The sequence below is a fragment of the Sceloporus occidentalis genome, unplaced genomic scaffold (assembly GCF_023333645.1).
Source record: "Sceloporus occidentalis isolate IW3139 unplaced genomic scaffold, rSceOcc1.0.p SCAF_4, whole genome shotgun sequence".
In the NCBI taxonomy this organism is placed as follows: Eukaryota; Metazoa; Chordata; class Lepidosauria; order Squamata; family Phrynosomatidae; genus Sceloporus; species Sceloporus occidentalis.
Genome location: NW_028316984.1, coordinates 178,570,080 through 178,588,036, shown reverse-complemented (window position 1 = coordinate 178,588,036; position 17,957 = coordinate 178,570,080). Strand labels below are relative to the sequence as shown.

The 17,957-nt window shown below is 39.2% G+C and overlaps 1 protein-coding gene across 3 annotated transcripts in view; it reads left to right on the top strand.

The window, feature by feature from the left end:
• The window catches only part of DICER1 (dicer 1, ribonuclease III), an 80,161-nt gene that overhangs the window by 20,464 nt on the left and 41,740 nt on the right, over positions 1-17,957 (top strand). For 2 of the 3 annotated variants that reach the window (XM_089522470.1, XM_089522468.1), the window contains 8 exons: positions 1,553-1,650; positions 6,081-6,283; positions 9,422-9,584; positions 10,655-10,785; positions 12,912-13,046; positions 14,078-14,238; positions 14,657-14,825; positions 17,117-17,589. In XM_089522470.1, the coding sequence (XP_089378596.1) occupies positions 6,140-6,283; positions 9,422-9,584; positions 10,655-10,785; positions 12,912-13,046; positions 14,078-14,238; positions 14,657-14,825; positions 17,117-17,589 (1,376 nt within the window). In that variant the 5' untranslated portion in view covers positions 1,553-1,650; positions 6,081-6,139. Of the gene's footprint in view, positions 1-574; positions 637-1,552; positions 1,651-6,080; positions 6,284-9,421; positions 9,585-10,654; positions 10,786-12,911; positions 13,047-14,077; positions 14,239-14,656; positions 14,826-17,116; positions 17,590-17,957 lie in introns of all 3 variants that reach the window. The other variant, XM_089522469.1, reaches the window with a different exon arrangement.

Here is a 17,957-nt window from a genome sequence, read left to right as displayed (position 1 = left end):
TGTGTCGTCAGTAATAACTTCAGCTAAGGATAGTGCATCTCCTCTGAATGTATACTTGGAGGAGGAAATGAGTTGGGTGAAGGAAACAAACTCATGCTGAATCCAGGCAAGATGGAAGGATTTACTGCTAAGGGTCCTAACCTGGATTGGAAGGTGTATTAATCTGTTTTGGGTGGGATAATACTCTCCTTGAAAGACTGTGTTCATGGCTTTGTATTTTTTCTGGATGTGTTAGTCTGAATTGACAGTCCAGAAAGGTGCAGTGGCCAGTGAAGGGAAAGGAAAAGGTTTTAACTTGGTTGCTTTCAAAGATGGAAATAAGGGATTTCGCTTTTGGAAAGAGTAAAGGGAAAGGAAGAGGTTACGTTGCTCCTTCCAAAGACAGAAACAAGAGATTTTCCCTTTGGAAAGAGCAAAGGAGAAGTAAAAGTGTGTGTGTGGGGGTGTGTGTGTGTGTGTCAGTGAACTTTGCTCCACCCCTTCCCAGACTGCAACCAGTCATGCATAAGCCCCAGCCTCCCCACCTCAGCCTAATACTCACTTTCTTCTCTTCCTATCACTCCCTGCCATGCAGTCTGAGTTGAAGAGGAAAAAAAGTGTTCCAAGCACTAGAGGGTCAGCTAATCCCCATCTGAGGTTGGTGCCTGCTTTGAGAATCTGTCACCGCTCAGGAATTGGGGGGAGGGGAGTCACCGTTTCAGAACCTTGACCATAAGAGTTAATCTTAGAATGACTGGAAATATGAAAACCGAGGGGAGGGATTGGGAAAATATGGAGAAGAAACATTTTGTGTAGTTTCATGGCCAACGTCCATAGTTTTCTGTGGCCACGTTCTGGAAGACTTTATTCCTGACACTTCACCTGCATCAGTGGCTGGAATCATTCAACCACAGATAATAGGTGTAACATCAGGAATACATTTTTCCAGAACACAGCAACATAGCCTGTAAAACCCACAGAAACTAAAAAAAAGTGTTTTTTTTTTCTGAAGCAAAGTTTTACAATTTCAGTTGCAGTTTCTGATGTTGGGTCTCTATTTCTTGCTTCTTTTTTATGGGAATGAATACTTTATTTCTGTTTGACACTATGGAGAACTGGAAGAGAAAAAATATTTTTTCTATGTTTACTAATGTTGATAGTCTCTTTAGGTTTTATTTTTACTGTTATATTTTTGCTTGCTCTTAATAACTACAAAAATCTGAAGTCTTTACAGTTCAGGACTTTGTAGCTCCATTCATAAGAAAAACTTTTTTAAAGGCAAATTCAATCTGTAATTATTCTCTGAATAGCCTGTACTTTTAATATGCCAAATAAAATTGTACATATATTTTACAATAAGTTCTATGTTTGTACAGTAATAGAGTGACTTTCATTCTGTAAAGGCTGCTATGGTACTTTTTTCTCTAAAAACCTCATTTTTTTCCAAAATTGTCTAGAAATTTTAGATCACTTGGTAGTTATCTGTAGTTATAAATTTTGACTGAACTAATATGGTGGAATCTCTTACTCTTAAATTTTCACCTCTAATGATTTTATTGTATCGATTGAACAGGAGCTTGGCAACAATGCGATTAGCCTACAAATGGATTATAATGATGTCAAGGATGCAGTTCAGAAAATATGTATAAAGAGGTCACAGATATTAATACAGTAAGTGCTCAGTTCATTGTATCACCAGAAATTATATTTGAATATTGAGGTTCATGTTGACATTTCTTTAAAAAAGGAACAATTTTAGAAGAAAAACTTGAGATCGCATTATAGGCTAGAAGTGAGCAACTATCCACCTGATAGTTTTGTGATCCTCAAGAATGCTCTCCTTGGAGTTGTTTTTTTGTCCCCAAATGTCTAGTAGTGTTCTCTTAGGCCTCTGGGTTTCCTTTTGACTATTTTGAGTGGTGGGGCTCACTTTCTTTTAGGCCCATAGAGGCTTTTGAATTGATTATTTATTGATATATTTTATTTAAGATTACATTCTTTTTTTCACTTAAAAACTAGTTCTCAAACCAGATTCTTGCCATGTTGATTTTTATTTGGTCATTAAATGTTGAACCATATCTATTACCATATATAAACTATGTCAACCTCATGTATAAGTCGAGGGCAGGTTTGGGGGCTAAAATTATAGAGGGACAACCCAATCTAAGGAGGATCGAACCCTTCTCTGCTGGAAATGGACGTACATCAGGTAAGACTGGCGTTCCTTTTTTATATGACCCATGGATAAGTTGAGGGTAAAACTTATGTATTATCTTATTGTCATCAGGGGCTAGCCTGAAGATAGAGCGCCCTCCCTCCATAACTGTCATCTTTCGGCCTGTGAGGGAGAGAATAGGCTGGCCCAGCATCATCAGAGGCTAGCCTGAAGATAGAGCGCCCTCCCTCCATAACTGTCATCTTTCGGCCTGTGAGGGAGAGAATAGGCTGGCCCAGCGTCATCAGAGGCTAGCCTGAAGATAGAGCGCCCTCCCTCCATAACTCTCATCTTTCGGCCTGTGAGGGAGAGAATAGGCTGGCCCAGTTCCACCAGGGCTAGCCTGAAGAAGAAGAGCCCTCCCTCCGGTCCATCTGCCTTGGTCCAGGCCTCAGAGGGAGAGAAGAATGCTGGACCTGATCCCCTCCCCCCCCCCCCCATTCCCTTCTCCTTTTGTGTCGCGTCTTTTAGATTGTAAGCCTGAGGGCAGGGAACTGCCTATTATCCCCTCTGTTGTAAACCGCTTGGATTCCCAGTGATTGGGTGGTATATAAATAAAACCTATTATTATTATTATTATGATGAGCCAGTAACAAAGGATCGAAAGGATAAAGCAAAGGAAAATGATGCCAAAGAACTGACAAACTTCCAACAGACCTAACTGTTTGTGCTCCTGGTGAAGGCTGGATGGATAAGAGAATAAGGGAGGTAGGAATCAGTGCTACCAAGACTGATTAAATTCCCTTTTCTCTTAATAAGAGTTAAAGTACAGTACTTACATTGACCTGTGCATAAGTTGACTCAGGTTTTTGGTCATTTTTTGACTAAAATTTCTAGACTTATACATTAGTATATACAGTATGTATGGATAACTGAACAAGCAGTTATCTGGAAGGTTGTCATTTTTAAACCTCATTTTGGCCTGTAACTCACTAGGATTGAAATGTTGTACATTTGGAAATAGGTCTGACTGAATTCAGTAGGACTGACATTTTAGTAGAAATTATATACACACACAAACACTATAAATATATATGTATGCAAAGTATAAAAATAAACTTTAAATAGATCAAGATAAGTTCAACAAGCCAAAAGATGATTGATTTATTGCAAATACATAAATGAATATTTGCCACAATAGGCATACATCCTGTATAGACATGGGTTAAATATGGATAAATCTAGTTTAGCAAGTTAAAACCTGAAATACTAGTTAAAAATAGCTACATAATCATTTGAACATAAACCTAGCAGTTAAATCTACTTTAATTAAAAAACTTACTAATTCAGTCTGAACTTTTCCATACAATAAAAAGCACCCCTTGCTATGATGGTTCAGATAATAAGAAGATTGTGACTACATGCACACTGCAGAATTAATGCAGTTTGACACTGCTTTCACTGCCATTGCGCAGTGCTGTGGGATTCTGGGATTTGTAGTTTTGTGAGATATTTAACCACCTCTGTCAGAGATCTCTAGTGTCACAACAAAACTAGAAATCCCATCATTAAGCCATGGCAGTTAAAGCAGTATCAAACTGCATTAATTGTGCAGCGTGGCAGCAGCGTATGTAACAAGTGATCTCTGTCTTGGAAGTGAAGATGATGCGAAAACCTTAAAATGCATCTGGTTTTTTTTTTAAGTGTTAGTTTATTAGTTCTTATTATCAGTGTTCTGTTACATTTGAATGCCATGCCTGCTTGGGCCATGGATTATATATGTACAACAAATCAATTACCTTTTGGTTAGTTTTGAGTTTTTTAGATTTAATTTAAATTGGTCTTTTATATATGCGTGCTAATAATCTCCTAATTCTTCAGGTCCTACATTCTTCTTCCTATATTTCACATTAGGCATTGCACTGTGAGTGATTGTAGGGAAACCACTTTTTGTCAGACTCTTCTTTCTGCACTCTGGAGACTGGTTTATTTTGCATGGTGACTGTAATTTTTCATAGGGCATTTCAGGTTATCAGAAGGCCTATACAGAGAGATACACGGGCGTGCTTTACACGGCTTGAGCATACGCGCTCAAGCCGCGGGGCGCGTGCAGGGCGGAAGGGGCGGTGCGTCCCATTCAATTGAATGGGCGTGCACGCCTGTTGTGCCCCACGAGCTGCCGCACCGCCGTGCACGAGCTCCATTGTTTACAATGGGGCTTGAGCATAGGCGGAATTCGCCTTACGCGGAGGGATCCAGAACGGATCCCCACGTAAGGCGAAGGCCCACTGTAATACAAACAGGGAAAAGATAGTTGGCAGTTATACAAACTTTTTATTATAAAAAAGGCAACCAGGATATTCTAGTGGCCTTAAAAATTTACAAAACCAAATTAGGACTGCAATTATTTCATAGCATATTCACCTGGATTCTAGCTTTTAATAAGGAAATTGAACCTTTGCAGACACATTTTTTTCAGGAGACTATTATCTGTACCTCTGTGCGTACACCCTCTGACTCTCTATACGGAACTGGGATTGAATGCTCTTGAAACTGAAACCTGGTTGATGACTTTATAGGTTTTGGTTTAAGATACATTTCAGGCCTAATAGATCCAGTCTTTTATGGACTATCTGACGTTTACTATGCCAGTTGGCCTAAATTTTATGAAAGTAAACTAATTTCTGTGGGTTTAAATTTTGATTCTCTCCTTTTACTAACCAAAAAGGAGTGTCTTGAATCTATTAGGATCTGCCTTGCAGAGAGAGAACATCAACTGACATATCCAGCTCCTCCTAGAGTGTGTTCTCCAGTGATGCTCGGTATCCCTCCCTTGCAGGGTAGGATCTGGATTATTTTCAAACCCTTTCGCTGCTGGTATTGAGGAAGGCCATTTTGTTTGCAAGATTGAATGTACACCCCTCAAATGTGACTGGGGCAGATATTTGCAGACCCCATTTTTGAATTGTGTATGTCACTGTGATCAAGCTCCAGATGTTCTCCATCATATTGTATTGCTTTGTCCATTGTATATAATTCTGAGGGGGACGTTGTTAAGAAGGTTATTGGAAATGAATATCTGTTTGGATGGGTTATCAGTGGAATACTAATTGGAAGATTGGAATCTGCATATTACTAGGCTAATGGCCAATTTTCTGATCCTGAAGTTTTATTGTAAATGTATATTGTTGCTGTATGCCTAATAAAGGTTGACAGAATGGCTAAGAAGGCCTATATGTGCAATATACTTAATAGTTTTTGGAATGCTGAAATCAGTATGAAAACATTTACAGTTTCTACCTGTATTAATTCACTTTATTCAGCACTTTCTGCTTTTCCGTTTGTTTGTTTTTTCATTTTCATTGCAACGGATTGGTATTTCATCTTGAGAAAAGTATCCACCTTAAATAGCTATCTTAACTTGAAAGTAATCTCTTGAATGTGTAGGAGGCCTGGGCCTAATGTTACTGTCATGTGGGAGACACTGTAGCAGCATTACAGAAATTGGGAGAATATTTCTGTAATGTGGAGATAAGCTATAGTGCCTGTAATGCAGGGCCCTCCAGTGTGTCCAAAGATTACTTGTGTCACTTTTTTAACACTATAAGGCAGGGGTTGCCAAGCTATCATCCTCCAGATGTTTTGGATTTCAATTCCCAGAAGGCCGAGTCAGCTTTCAGGAATTCTGGGAGCTGAAGTAAAAAACATTTGAAAGACCAAAGTTTGGGAATCACTGCTATAAGGAATGATGACAAAGTGATTCCTGTGCAGTTGGTATAACATCATATTGTAGCTTGCAGATTTCCTTTGGATTGTCTTTTGAAGATTCAGAGATTGTGTTTACAACTTTACTGAGCTTTTTAGAAAGGTTTAACTTCTAGATATCAATAACTTACCTTTTGATCAATACATGGTTTGATGAATGTACTCTCTACTCCATCCCCAGGTAAGCTGTGCTGGAACGACAAATGCAATGAAAGAAACACTGGATGAATGAATGACTGAATGACTAGCCCTGCTTTGCAGTCCCACAGCATGGCAGGACTACAGCTCATGACCCCTGCTTCCTCCCCAATGGGTCCTTTTTTTGGACTACCATGGCAACAAGAAGCAATTCATGATAACATTTACACACCAAGAAAATATCAGGTACATGCAGTAATGGTAATATTTTGTTAAGCAGCATGAAAGTGAAATCTGGATATTTCTTGGAGGCTAGCTATGCCTTATGTATCTTTCTGCATAGATGACTTTTTGCTGTGATTCTGTCTGTCTTTTGCATGAAATAGAGAAAATGTTGGTACAGTACTACTTTCTGTTGTCTACTGAAATACCTGCCTCTTACTTGTGTGTCTTCTGCAATAGAATCATAGAATTATAGAATCGTAGAATTGGAAGGGACCACAAGGGCCATCCAGTCCAACCCCCTGCCATGCAGGAAATCTCAATCAAAGCATCCCCAACAGATGGCCATCAAGCCTCTGTTTAAAGACCTCCAGGGAAGGAGACTCCACTACACTCTGAGGAAGAGTGTTCCACTGTCAAACAGCCCTTACTGTCAGGAAGTTCTTCCTAATGTTGAGGTGGAATCTCTTTTCCTGTAGCTTGCATCCATTGTTCCGGGTCCTGTTCTCTGGAGCAGCACAAAACAAGCTTGCTCCCTCCTCAATATGACATTCCTTCAAATATTTAAACAAGGCTATCATATCACCTCTTAACATTATCTTCTCCAGGCTAAACATCCCCAGCTCCCTAAGTTGTTCCTCATAGGGCATGGTTTCCAGGCCCTTCACCATTTTGATAGCCCCCCTTTGGACACGCTCCAGTTTCTCAACATCCTTTTTAAATTGTGGTGCCCAGAACTGGACACAATATTCCAGGTGGGGCCTGACCAAAGCCGGATAGAGTGGCAATATTACTTCCCTTGATCTAGACACTATACTTTTATTGATGCAGCCTAAAATTGCATTGGCCTTTTTAGCTGATGCGTCGCACTGTTGACTCATGTTCAACCTGCGGTCTAATTGGACTCCCAGATCCCTTTCACATGCAGTTTCATTCAGCCAGGTGTCGCCCATCCTATATTTGTGCATTTTATTTTTCCGCCCTAAGTGTACCTTACATTTCTCCATGTTGAATTTCATTTTGTTAGCTTTGGCCCAGCTTTCTAGTCTATTCAGGTCATTTTTAATTTTGATCATGTACTCTGGGGTATTAGCTATTCCTCCTAATTTGGTGTCATCTGCAAATTTGATAAGTATGCTCCCAATTCTGTCATCCAAGTCATTGATAAAGATATCGAATAGCACTGGGCCCAGGACAGAGCCCTGTGGGACCCCACTGGTCACTTCTCTCCAGGATGAAAAGGAGCCATGGTTGAGCACCCTTTGGCTTTGGCCAGTCAACCAATTACAAATCCATGTAACAGTTACCTTGTCTAGCCCACATTTTACAAGCTTGTTTGCAAGAATGTCATGGGGAACTTTGTCAAAGGCCTTACTGAAATCAAAATATACTATATCCACAGCATTCCCTTCATCTACCAAGATATTACAGTCGGCCCTTCTTATACATGGATTTTTTATACACAGATTCAAGCATACACGGTTTGAAAATATTCCAAAACAGTATAAATTTACCTTGATTTTCCATTTTTTATAAGGGACACCATTTTGCTATGCCATTATATTTAATGGGACTTGAGCATACACGGATTTTGTTATACACGGGGGATCTTGGAATCAAACCCCAGCGTATAACAAGGGTCCGCTGTATATTTACCAGCTCTTTTAATAGCCTTGGATGTAATTGATCAGGTCCTGGAGACTTATATTCATTTAGATTAACCAAATATTCCTGTACTATCTCTTTACTTATTCTGTGCTGAATTTCCTCTGTTCTATTGTGTGCTCCATTTTCCTCAGGTTGAGCACCCTCTGCCTTTTCTAAGAACATTGAGACAAAAAAGGTGTTGAGTAATTCTGCCTTTTCTCTGTCAGCATTTTGCCATCTTCTCCATTCAGTGGCCCTACCATTTTTTTCTTCTTCCTTTTTCTGTGGACATATCCAAAAAGCCCTTTTATTGTTCTTAACCTCTCTAGCAAGCCTGAGTTCATTCTGCGCTTTAGCTTTTCTGAATTTACCCCTACACGTGCTTGCTATTTGTTTGAATTCCTCTTTGGTGATTTCCCAATTTTTCCATTTCTTATACATATTCCATTTAAAACTTAGCTTAGTTGAAAGTTCCTTAGTCATCCATCCTGATTGCTTGAGACACCTCCCGTCTTTCTTCCTCACTGAAACTGTTTTAAATCGTGCCTTCAGTATCTCCCTTTTGAGAAGCTCCCATCCATCCTGAACTCTCTTCTCTTTTAGTATTCTTGACTCCCAGTACCTCTCTGAGTTTACTGAAATCAGCTCTCCTAAAGTCTAGAATGCATGTCTGACTATGCCTGGCTTCTCCTTTCCACTGTATAACAAACTCCAGGAGAAAATGGTCAGTTCCACCTAAGGATCCCACCACTTGCACCCCATTAACCAAGTCATGCCTGTTGGTTAGTATCAGATCTAAAATAGCTGACCCCCTTGTTGTCTCTTCCGCCTTTTGGACAATGAAATTGTCTGCAAGGCAAGTGAAGAATTTACTAGACCTTGAGGATTTGTCTGAGTTTGACTTCCAGCAAATATCAGGATGGTTGAAGTCACCCATCACTACTACGTCTCTTAATTTTAATTAAATTAAAATAGACAGATACTGGACTGCAATGAATATTGATTGTAATATTGATTATAATATTATCTGATTGGCTTGGATCCCAAAACTGCATGGAACAGCACGTGAATATCAAGGACCCCTCTCCCCCAAGATTTGTGGCTACAGTGAGAACAAGAAGATAATACTATCAGTCCTCATTTTTTTACACTTGGATTTTAGTTGCAGTATTATGTGTCAGATGAGGCCACATGATCCAAAGCAGAAAACTAAACTGAGTAAAATACTCTATATAGAATGGAGCATTCTATATTTTAGTAGTTTGGGGAAATCATCTTTCCCCCTTTAAAATTTCACATAACTTCAAATATGTTTAGAGCTGATTTTAACATTAGACTATGTTAGCATTAGACTAAGATGGTCCATTAATTGCTCCCGTCAACTTATCTGTGGGATAAGAATCATAAGATGCTGTGCATCCTGATCATAGAAATGTTAACATTACAGTTTTTCACTTACATGTAATTTGTGGGAATTTTAAACAGTGAAACGGTTTTTCCTTTATTTTGATGCAGGTTGAACTGCTAGAAGCAGCTCTGGATCATAATACAATAGTCTGTTTAAACACTGGCTCAGGGAAGACTTTTATTGCAGTACTACTCATTAAAGAACTGTCTTATCAGATCAGGGGAGACTTCAACAAAAATGGAAAAAGAACAGTATTCTTGGTCAATTCTGGTAAGGATATAATGTGGGTTGACCAACAGGGTCTAAAGGATGTACTAATTGTACAATAGAATCAGTGTAGAATACAATAAACAAAATGAAATTATTGTGATTTTTCTCACAAGCTTTTTTAACTGATCTGTTATCAGGCAAGATGAGGTTGAAATTATAGGATGGAATCTTTCACTTAAGGATTTGAGTAATATATATATGTATGTATGTGTGTATGTGTATGTGTATTATATATATATATATATATATATATATATATATATATATATAAATAGCAGGAGTGAGGAACATGGGGGTTTTTCACATTTTATTGGACTGTAGCTCCCATCATCCTTCACTATGGTGGTTAAAACTGATAGACGTTGCAACCCAAGCATATCTGGAAAACAGTTTGCCCTACATGAATTTGATATGTTCCACATTAAGCATGTAAGAGAAAGGTTGGCATAATTAAATGTTACGTGGTACTGTGCTGTTCAGTCATTTGGCTGAACATGAGAAGGCATTAACCAGGAGTGGGAAAATGTGTTGAGGTGGGGATAGTTTAGGGAGATAGTGGGTGCTACTGACTGATTGTTGGTCTGGAACTGATCAGAAGTGTTAAAATTGGAGATACAGCACATAATGCCCTTGGATCACATTTTCCATTCCCCTGATTTAAATTGTGGAGGGGAGGGGGACACACATGCTTTCCCCATGCATGCCAAACCTGCTTCCTTGTCAACATTATTATGCTGAATGTGAAGATATGAGGAAACAGCATGTTTGTGTGTGTTTCAATGTGAACAGAACTCTCTGCAATCAAGGACTGTTTTATCAGGTTTCCAAAATCATACAGAGAATTCTACAAATATCTAGTTGAATATAAATAGAATGCTACTTCAGTCACTTTCCCAATCATAGTCTGGTTTGCACACTGGGTTAAAGAAAGGGCAGCATACATGGCCTGTGTGCCTACGCCATTTCAGCATGTTGATGTGAACAGTTGTAATCTGCATATTATTCAGTATAAGCTAAAGACCTATTTCAAAATAGTTATATTGCTGTCTAAACTTCTCTTTACTATAAAGCAAATCAAGTTGCTCAGCAAGTATCGACTGTTAGGACACATTCAGATCTCAAAGTGGGAGAGTATTCCAGCTTAGAAATAACTGAAGAATGGACAAAGGAAAGATGGAACCAAGAATTTGCTAAATACCAGGTAAGATAAATTGAAGGACCATGTAAACTATACATTGGTACAGTAACTTAAACTTCCATGTTAATGTGATGCACTTTGAAGACTAATAGAATGTATTGGCCTAAGACAGTGATGGCAAACCTTTTAGGGGTTTAGTGCCCAAACTAAAAGGTGCTACCCAATGCCGGGGGCGGGATTTCTGCCTTCTGGAGTGGTACTCCCCCCCCCTGCCCCGGGGCCTTCTGCTGCCTCTCCAGGGACAGCTGAAGGCCCAAGGGGATGGGGGAAGAACAGATGTGCGCCTCTTCCTTCCCCCCCACCATCCCTGGGCTCCAGCTGCCTCCAGAGAGGTGCCTGGAGGCCAAGGAGGGTCCCTCCGCACTATCTATCTATTTCTGTGGAGACTGGGAAGGGAGGAATAGGAAAGATGCCTCTTCCTCTCCTAGTGCTATTCCCAGCGTTCAGCTGCCTCCAAAGTGGCAGCTGGAAGCCAGGAAGAGTTGGGAGGGAGGAGGAACAGGAACGCGCTTCTTCCTCGTCCTCTCCCAGTGCTAGCAGAACATAGGTTGATCCATTATAAAGTATGTACTTTCCCTGCTGTGCTCTGCATCCATACCTGCCTCTGATAGGAGTAAGGGTTGTAGCCTGTTTGGCCCTTATAGCACAAGGCAACTTCTGCTGGATTTGATAGAGGAGAGGGAACTACATGTGCTGCTAAAGGTTTTAGTAAGCAGTTTCTTACTGCAGGGGTGAGCTGCTGCCAATGATAGGATGTGATGCTTGCCACCAATAGGCTGGACCACCTCCCTGAAATTCCCTTTAGTTTTTAATACCCCACACAAATTTGTATTTTGCAAAAACAATCCACCATATCCCAAAGGAAGTTACTTCTACTTTAGTTTTTGCTTAAATTAAGGATCCTCTCAGACCTGAGAGAGAAAGAAAAAGTTGTTCTCTATATCCTCTAAGATAGGGCTTGGTAAAATACAGTCCCTTGGGCCTCCAGGACATTTTTTTTAAAAATCCCATCACCACCATTTTTGCCTTCAAATGCCCCCTTGACAGTGTAAGATGCATGTTTGGGATATTTTGACAACCTGAACCATTTTTCCAAAAGAAATTGACCTATATTTTGACTTCAAGGTCACTTCCTTTTGGGGGAAAAACCCAAACAAAACCACTCCTGGACTAAAGTGGCCCATAGAGGACCAGAATGCCTGGGACATTGGTGTGATTGGGGTGTATGCAATTCCCACCGCCCCACTCCCAATTTTAAAAAGGTACAGTGGCCCTTCAAGATCCCTTAGGGCACTTAAGGTCTGAGAGCTACTCAGCCCTGCTCTAAGGAGTGTGAAGAAAATTGTAGTCTTTTTTAAAACTAAAAATACCTCCTCCCCCTGCCTCCCCTCCCAAATTTGGAGGGAGTGGAGAGCACCCTTGAAAGTATATATATAAAAAAGCCCACCCTGTGTTATTATAATAGTCATTCATCCTGTACAGACAGGCCAAAATAAAGCTGCTTCAGGTCACTTTGGAGGTATGCTGTTTAAATGATGCATGCGTCCTAAGAGGCCAGAAGCCATGCCAAAGCCACACTCCAGTCCTAAGGACTGGACCATAGCTTTGGCACAGCTTCTGGCCTCTTAGGATGCATGCATCAATTAAACAGCATTCCTCCAAAGTGACCCGAAGCAGCTTTATTTTGGCCTGTCTATATGGGCCCATTATATAAGTAGTAGTACTTTTCCAGTGATTATAGTAGTGTGTTATTAATGAGTAAAGAAATATGTTAACTTTTTGCCTAACAAACATGTAATGGAAACCTTTTTTCAAAAATTGATGTTAAATGCATTTGCTTTTAAAATGAACCTTCCAGACTCTAGTTTGTAGTAGCACCTAAAGGTCTAGCTTGGTCCTTACTTGTAAATGGATGGACTTGACTTGCCCCTTGGTGAAATGAAAATGTAGTTCTCTAAAACTTCCTGAGCTTTCTGTGAGAGACCAAAATCATTTTTTGTTAGAACCTGTATCTGTTGAATTTGAGAAGTCATGTTTTATTGTTATTAATGATCATTAAAAATAATAAAGTCTTGATCTTTTTAATGTAAACAACCTTCATGTTCATCTTACCTCTCTTCATATTGCAGGTTTTGGTTATGACCTGTCGAGTCGCTCTGAACGTTTTAAAACATGAACATTTATCCCTGTCAAACATCAATCTTCTTATTTTTGACGAGTGCCACCTTGCAATACAGGATCACCCCTATCGAGAAATTATGAAGGTTAGTTGTGATTCAGTTTTATCTCTTTAATCAATAGGTTTTAGTAAGTAGGCAAACTGAAGTCTTGCATAGTGATGCTGGCTAGTGATGCTGTACCTTGTCTGGCATCAAACTTACAGTACTTGTTTTTCTCACGGTAGCTGTTTCTCTGTTGAATAAATGGATTCTTTCTCCTACCAGAGATTAGGGAAGTTGACTGTTAATTTACTCAGCAGATACTACTATAGGGAATGGGTATGGGGAAGGAATGGAGTAAGTAAAAATTCAGTGCCATTTAAGAGACATCAGCTTCTTTTCTTTGATACCAGGAAACAAAGAATGTTTAGAAGTGTTTTCTAGCCATCACAATAGTAGTTTCTGGAGCCAGTTAGACTCCCCTATGTTTCTTGAGGCTAATGAGGTGAGAATGCACTTTATTAAACATGGTTGTTCAATAAGGTCTAACAGTGGAACATTATGTGCTTTCTAAGTGTTAACAGCCATCCTCAAAACAATCCTATTGGTGTGTTCAGCTAGGAATTATTGTGATCTCTCATTTAACATTTGGCAATGAGTGGTTGCAAGGTGCTTACAGAATAGTGATTCTAATTATAACGCTCTTTCTCTACAGTACTTATATAATATGCATTGTAGTCCCTTCTTTGGAAGTGTGCTTTGAAGATGCATCATTGAGTCACCTGGCTTGGACTATAGGGATTCAGAACCATTGCCCTACATATACAGCACTAGCAGCAATCTTGCTTATATCAAATATATTGTTAATACCACTTATTACTGGGTCATTTCCAGTCTGAGACATAATAAGTAATTGTGGGAGGTAATGGTGGGAGGCAAGTGATCTTTTTCTGTAGTCCAGTAAATCTGTTTTCTCTCTCCCATCTCCCTAAATTTTTTCCCCTCATACTGGAAAAAGAGTTACAGAATTTCATAAACCATCTCTTGAATCCTTTCCACTTCTTTGGATATGAGTGCCATCTCTACTTTAAAATAAAATTAGTGTTCACATAACACATTCTGTTTTGTTTCTTTAGCTTTGTGAGAGTTGTCCATCATGCCCTCGAATCTTGGGTTTAACAGCTTCCATTTTAAATGGAAAATGTGATCCAGCAGAATTAGAAGAGAAGATTCAGAAACTGGAGAAAATTCTAAAGAGCAGTGCTGAAACGGCAACTGATTTAGTGGTTTTGGACAGGTATACACTGATACACTTGTAGTACTATATGTTGTATTTTCTTGGCAAGATTTGTTAAGAGGGGGCTTTTCTTTGCTTTCCTCTGAGGCTGAGAGAGTATGACTTGCCCAAGGTAGCCCAATTGGGTTCTGAGTGGAGATTCAGAGCCTGGTTTCCAGAATTGTAGTCCAATGCTCAGACCACTACACAATGTACAATTGATGAAAATTGCTATTGGACATAGGAGAAGTGTTTTTTGTGTATTCAAACACTGTTGAAATACTTGAAAGATATACTTTAAATTTATTTTGCTAAAGAAAAATAAAAGTAAACTTTGTGGCTTATATCTTTTTAAATTAAGATTTTATTTCCTGGTATATATTTTCAACACTTGGTGTAAATTTTCTTACTGGTTTTTTTTTCTCCCTCTAAACTAAAGGTATACTTCTCAGCCATGTGAAATTGTGGTAGACTGTGGACCATATGCTGACAGAAGTGGACTCTATGAGAGGCTGTTAACCGAGCTGGATGATGCGCTTAGTTTTCTGAATGATTGCAATATATCTGTACATTGCAGGGACAGAGATTCTACCTTAATTTCTAAACAGGTAAAGGCAAATGCTTTCATATAGCATTGTCCTTTATTTGATTAACTACATTATGATTCTGTTTATTTCATAGGAACCTTCCATCCAGAAATATTTTTAGTTTACCTCTTGTTCAATCTGCATAATTTTTTTTATTCATCGGCAGGAGAAATTAGTTTGAGAATTTATGATATATTCTCAAGTTATTTTTGTAAATCAAATACCGTTGGTATCTGCTGGGGTTTTGGTTCCAGCCCCCCCTGTGGATACCAGAATTTGTGGATTCTAATGTTCCATTATTTTCAATGGCATAATAAAATGGTGTCCCTTATATCAAATGACAAAATCAAGGTTTTCTATTTAAATTTTTGAAAAAAAATAAGTTCAAGCTGTGGATGGTTGGATATGTGGATGAAGAATCCATGAATACAGAGGGCCAACTATATAACTAATTTAGAAAATATGAAAAAGAAAGTGGTACTTCGGGTAATATTTAAGTAGCAGGTAGATGCATACTTTCACACTGGATGTATTTCTAGGGACAATCCAGACATTTTTCCACATTCTGGTTACTCTGTTGCTTTTTACAAAAGACTTATACAGTTGGCCCTCCGTTTTTGCAGGGGTATTCGTTCTGGACACACACACACCCCTGCGAAAATGGAGGCTCGTGTATATTCAAGCCCCATAGGCTTGAATGGGGTGCACAAACCATTGACAATAGAGAAGGTTGCCCCACTGCAAATATTCAAGGTCGCGGATTTCAGATCTGCGAATTAGGAGGGACAACTGTATGTCTCAGTTTCCAAAGAGATAGCTCTATTACTCTGTCATAGCATAAAATGGAAAATGGTGATTGAGAAAGGAAATGTCTAAAGGAAGTGTCTAATAACACATTTAAGACTAATTTACTTCAGAAGATTAAGGCCTGTTACAGACAGCCAAAATAAAGCTGCTTCGAGTCACTTTGGAGGTATGGTATTTCAATGATATATGTGTCCTAAGCGTCCAAAAGCCGCACCAAAGCCATGCTCCAGTCCTAAGGACTGGAGTGCAGCTTTGGTGAAGCTTCCAGACTCTTAGGACTCATGCATCATTGAAATACCATACCTCCAAAGTGACTCGAAACAGCTTTATTTTGGCTGTCTGTAACAGGCCTAAGAATGATCACTATGGCCTGTTACAGACAGCCAAAATAAAGCTGCTTTGAGTCACTTTGGAGGTATGGTATTTCAATGATACATGCGTCCTAAGAGTCCAAAGGCCGCACCAAAGCCACACTCCAGTCCTAAGGACTGGAGTGCAGCTTTGGTGAAGCTTCCAGACTCTTAGGATTCATGCATCATTGAAATACCATACCTCCAAAGTGACTTGAAGCAGCTTTATTTTGGCTGTCTGTAACAGGCCTATGAAAGATCTAGATAATATACTAAAGTGCAAAGATATAGAACTGAACACTAAAATCAGAATTGTCCAAACCATTAAATCCCCCATTACCATGTATGGATGTGAGAACTAGAAAGTGAAGAAAGCGAATAGGAAGAAAATTAACCCATTTGAGATGTAGTGCTGGAGAAGAGTGCTGAGTATTCTGTGGGCAGACAGAAAGTCACACAAATGGGTCCTAGAACAAATCAAGCCTGAGTCTCCCTGAAAGTGAAGATGACTAAACTGAGGCTGTCATACTTAAGCCACATCATGAAAAAGCATGATTCATTAGAAAAGACAGTAACACTAGGAAAAATAGGAAGCAATAGAGGGGAAGACAACATACCAGACGGTTAGACTCAATTAGGGAGGCCACGGGCCTGAACCTGCAGCACCTGAGCAGAGAGGTTGAGAATATGGGAGGTCCTGGAGATATGTAATCCACAGGGTTGCCATGCGTTGAAGTTGAATCAGAGAAGCTAACAGTATATTATTATTTATTTCTGCATGATGTTTTGTGGATATCAAACCACTTCTTATGTGCTGATGGAGTGCTGGTGTATTGAAGTCGCAGGTTCTTAAGCAGAGTTACATAGTTGTGGGAATGAGATCAGAATGGATACAGAAGAATGGAAATTGTAGCCCTGCCCATAATTCTTTAACAAGCTGCATAAGATATTACAGATCATTCAGGTAGCTGGTCTGTTAGTACTGAGGTGTAAAAGGAACAAGTCTTCTTTGCTAGTCAGTTTCCTTTAAGTTAGAATTGTATATATTGTATTTTTAAAAGTTGTACGCCACTTTATATACACTATAAGGTCCTAATATAAGCTCTTTGAATGGTATCACACTATACAGAACTGATGAATTTCATTTGTTTGCAGATACTGTCAGACTGCCGAGCAGTGTTGCTTGTTCTGGGACCCTGGTGTGCAGATAAAGTCGCTGGGATGATGGTGAGAGAGCTGCAGAAGTACATTAAACATGAGCAAGAGGAGCTGCACAGGAAATTTTTATTGTTTACAGATACTTTTCTAAGGAAAATACATGCACTCTGTGAAGAGCACTTCTCACCTGCCTCACTTGATCTGAAATTTGTAACCCCAAAAGTAATAAAACTGCTTGAAATCTTACGTAAATATAAACCGTATGAACGACAACAGTTTGAAAGTGTTGAGTGGTATAATAATAGGAATCAGGATAACTATGTGTCTTGGAGTGATTCTGAAGATGATGAGGAAGATGAAGAAATAGAGGAAAAAGAGAAAACAGAGACTAATTTTCCTTCTCCCTTTACTAACATATTATGTGGAATTATTTTTGTTGAAAGAAGATACACAGCAGTTGTTCTAAACAGGTATGATTTCTAAAAAAATGTTAAAGTATTGTTAGCTATAATAATTTGAATAACTGGTCAGACTGTTTCTTCTTCATGTTCTATATGGCTCATAAATATGGGTCACTGTGATCTTTGGTGAAGAGGTCTAGATTCTGTGTATTGAAAGAGTGCCAAGTATATGCTGTAAGGAAAAAAAAATGAAATGAAATGCTTGAATTCAGATGTCTGGGATTGAATGCCATAGGGAATCCATTCAATTTAAAAAGCCTCACATACATTGTAAAATCTGCCCCCAACAAATTTTAAATGCAAAACCATTATGCTTTTGAACATCCTTGCCCAACTAGGCTATCTGATTCCTTCCCCTCCTCTCCCCTCCTCTGAAA